The following is a 3,747-nucleotide window of genomic DNA, read 5'->3' as shown; positions in this document are numbered from 1 at the left end:
TAAATTTTGACAGAAAAATTGAATTAGCATTAGATGCGAATTTTGAGTGTTGTTTTTAATGTTCTAAGATAGATTATAACATAATCCTATTGATGAATACAAGGTCTTTCATTCAAAATGAGAATCTTGAGACACTGTTCTTAAATTTTGAGAGAAGTATTTTTGGCTCACCCTTAAATTTTGAATCTGTCAAAAAATAAAATTTCGTATTGGTAAAGAGAGAAAGACATAACATGTTAATCTACAACATATAAAAGTTACAAGGATTTTAAATCCGTAAAGTACAGAATATTTTTACTTAGGAAGTTTTTAATTATTACGTTTCAAGTACATGGTTGAGAAACATTACAGATATAGCGTGGCAACAATCCAGTGGGTAAAGACAGAGTGTTATTGATCGTAAGGTTGGTGGTTCGAAGTCATCTCCGGGAAGTTTTTTTTTTTAATATATTTATTTATTTTGTTGTGTAGATATATTTCTCAGAGAGAGAGAGAGAGAGAGAGAGAGAGAGTTGATGGGTATTCGCGGAGTCAAGGCGGTGGATAGCAGACAAAGTGCAATTTTGTTGGAGATCCTCTAGCAGGAATTGTCGGCGGTTAGCCATTTCGTCGTTGAAGGTTCGCCAGCTATCCACCACTGTCTTGTTAATGTGGTGACCCACTAAATTGTTTAAATTGACAATGATCCGACGTGCCCCTCCCGAAATTTGTGGGGTAGGCCAACACACCCACTCCCAACATGAAATAGATTGGGAAAGAATAGAAGGGCTGGAGAGGGAAAAGAGAAGTGTGATACAGAAGTGGATAGAAGCTCAATTGATTAAGAAGCACCTGTGTTGATAGATTGGTTAAGCGAACGAGTTTATAATTCATAAGCTAATAAATAGAGCGTTGTACAGAATAGAACGGAGAGAGTTAGAGGGGAAGAACTAACATTGTAGTCAACATTGTTAGATGCTGAGGTGCGCAAAATACAGAACAGGTATGCAAATAGTTGAGCAAAGCATGTAACAAACGCCTAATTAAAAATATATATGTTTTATACAGGTCGATGTAAAAAGTGGAGAAAAAACGTTGATTGATTTTGGAAGAGTGAGTGTAACTGCCTTTCATATTCTGTTTATACTTATTTTTCGTGAATTGATCTTCCATAACGTGTCTGATGAATGCGATTTCGAAACTGTTATATAAGTGCTATTAATATATCTAATACTTTGGTTAGTTTTGTTTAATTGACACATGATATATATGTTTTCTTAAATGTTATTCTAGCAGAATGAAATATTTGCTTGCTCAGATTACATAATTTTTAGCTAGAAGAAAGATGTTTTGCACATTATCATAAAGTTTTGATTAACCCTCCATAGCACGCGTGCGGAGTCTCACTCCGCAATATTTATTTATCTTATTTTAATGTGTATTTTGATTTGAAGCGATATTAAATTGTTAATATTTTCTTTGCAATGTTTCTGACAATTCACCACGTATATTTTACAGCACATACTCCTTTAACAATTGTAAGAAAACTGAATTTTCTCTATCCGCGCGTGCTACAACGGGTTAAGTTCAACTAACTTTATACTAAGAACTTTACACTTTTACCGTCCTCCGAAAAATATCGTACATATACCAGTGTGAGTCTAACAATTTGTAAAGAATAGATGATTCCAAAATTCAAAATTTTCGTCGCTGATGTCATAATCAGTATGTGATATCGATCACAAAATAAAACGTAAATTTTGCGAAGCATTAGCGCAACAGTTGCGGAATGAAGCCTAGAAGTTAAACTTTTGCGAACAAAGAAAAAGTTTTGATTCCTTGTTTCTAATGTTTATTGTTTTTATGATTCTTAGAATAGTGTAATTTGCGGACGACTCGTTGATTAAAACGTGGACAATTTAGTTTTAATTTCATAAATCCTCCGTGTCAGGTGTATATATTTTTTTTTTTTTTATTGTAGTCTGTAGAAATGTATGTCTGATCTGGCGTTCACCTTTATATACTGTTGTTTCGGAGAAGAAGAAGAGGTGACTCGTCGTAGTGTTGTTCCATTCCATTCATTCATTCATCAATACCTTATTGGTGAAAATATAGGTGCACCAGACATGTATCGTCCTAGTGTGCTACAAGTGCTAAATTGTTTAGCTTAAATGGTTTAATCGATATAATTAATATATAACAAGAATATGACAGCAGAGATTACAGGTCTTAAATGTCCATATTAATTAATTGATTAAAGTTAATTTTGAATAATTATTTTCCATTGTAGTCTTTTTGCTCATTATAATAAAGAGTTCGCCGCCATCTGTATTAATCACAAATTTGTATTGTAAAAATTTTCTTATTACATTATTTCCATTGATTACTTTTAATATTCACATGATTACATTATTTTATTGATTGAATTACTAACATTATTGAAAGTAATATTAAATTGAATTAATAAAATAAAATTGAAGTTAGTTTTAATATTAATGCATTGATTGTCATTTGTTGTTCAGGCTAGATTGGTTTTATATCTTTATGTATCGTTTGCATTTTTAACACTATTTCCTTTAATCTTGATTATTATTATTGCACTTGAATCATATTTAATTAAGTCTTGAAGTGAGTGAATTAATAAAAGAACTATAAAAAAAAAAAACATGTGCAGAACTAAAACGAATCAACCACACACAACAAATTTTCCTTTTCACACTACGCCATTTTCACACTCCCGTAGCTAGTCCCATGTTGATAAGTCTAGTGTAGTTCGGGGCGAGTGTTAAACATTGAAATTAAGTGTTAAACATTGAATATGACTGCGTGCAGTGTAGAAGTTGTCCATCAGATAAGTAAGTTTTTGGAAGTACCATTAAAAAATGTATCACGTAATGACAAGGGGAGAGTAACGATAGCAAAACTGAACGACGGCAGGAATGTTCAAGGATTTGGAACCATTGTGACTCAGTTGGCGAAATCGTCGAAGAAAAAACTACTTGGAAATAATTTGGAAGAGGAAGCCCAGGTGAAACAGTGGGTGGAATATGCAGTTTGTTATGCAAACTACATTGATTGCCCTTTAACGAGGCAGCGTGTTTTCAAAGAACTGAATACGTATCTTGCTGATAGAACATATTTTGTGGGATCTGTGGAGACGCTAGCAGATGTAGTGTTGTATTGTGTACTGTACAAGGGTATTATTGGGCTATCGTTCCAAGAGAAAGAACAGTATATGCATTTGTCTCGATGGTACAATTTCATACAACAAAAGGTGGAATTGAGACAGAAAAATGATATAATACATTTTAGTAGAATGCCGTTGTATGAATAAAGTAGTGATCCTATTGGAGTTAATACGATTTTCATTCAGACCTAGTTTCTAACCGATCCTCTGAATTAAGAGGCAGATTATTAATTTTGGTACTAATATTGGGTTAACTGCCGCAGAGGGTACGGTAACAAAAAAGATATAGTCATCACTGTAGGGTTGTTAATTAGGGAGAAAAACGAAATTAAATTCTGGGCTATATTAGTTCGCGTATTGACACGATATTAGGTAAACAGGAAATAGAGCATATGACACTGTTTTGAACCCACTGCCGTATTAGCTAACGTCGGGGCAGAAACGTAGAGCGGAAACTAATAAAAGGGGAGTTGCATCTGAACCAAATGCGGTGAAATGTGACAGAATTTTGGATCATTCCCGTCCCGTCCCTTTTCATCTAAATACAACCAAAAGACATAATGAAATGAAATGCTAGGTGA

At 33.6% G+C, this 3,747-nt stretch overlaps 1 protein-coding gene across 1 annotated transcript; it reads left to right on the top strand.

Moving 5' to 3' along the window:
• Positions 1-2,480: 2,480 nt before the first annotated feature.
• Positions 2,481-3,331, top strand: AIMP3 (aaRS-interacting multifunctional protein 3). Its single transcript, XM_081767984.1, has one exon. The coding sequence runs from the start codon at positions 2,798-2,800 to the stop codon at positions 3,311-3,313; it is 516 nt and encodes a 171-aa protein (XP_081624110.1). The 5' UTR covers positions 2,481-2,797; the 3' UTR covers positions 3,314-3,331.
• The last annotated feature ends 416 nt before the right edge of the window (positions 3,332-3,747 follow it).

This window comes from Thermobia domestica, chromosome 8 (genome assembly GCF_964235325.1).
Source record: "Thermobia domestica chromosome 8, izTheDome1.hap1.1, whole genome shotgun sequence".
In the NCBI taxonomy this organism is placed as follows: Eukaryota; Metazoa; Arthropoda; class Insecta; order Zygentoma; family Lepismatidae; genus Thermobia; species Thermobia domestica.
Note: the sequence above shows the minus strand (reverse complement) of the source record. Positions and strands in the feature narration are given on the sequence as shown.

Excerpts from the sequence above, each read along its gene's own strand:
- AIMP3 (XM_081767984.1), top strand. The coding sequence starts at position 2,798 with ATGACTGCGTGCAGTGTAGAAGTTGTCCATCAGATAAGTAAGTTTTTG.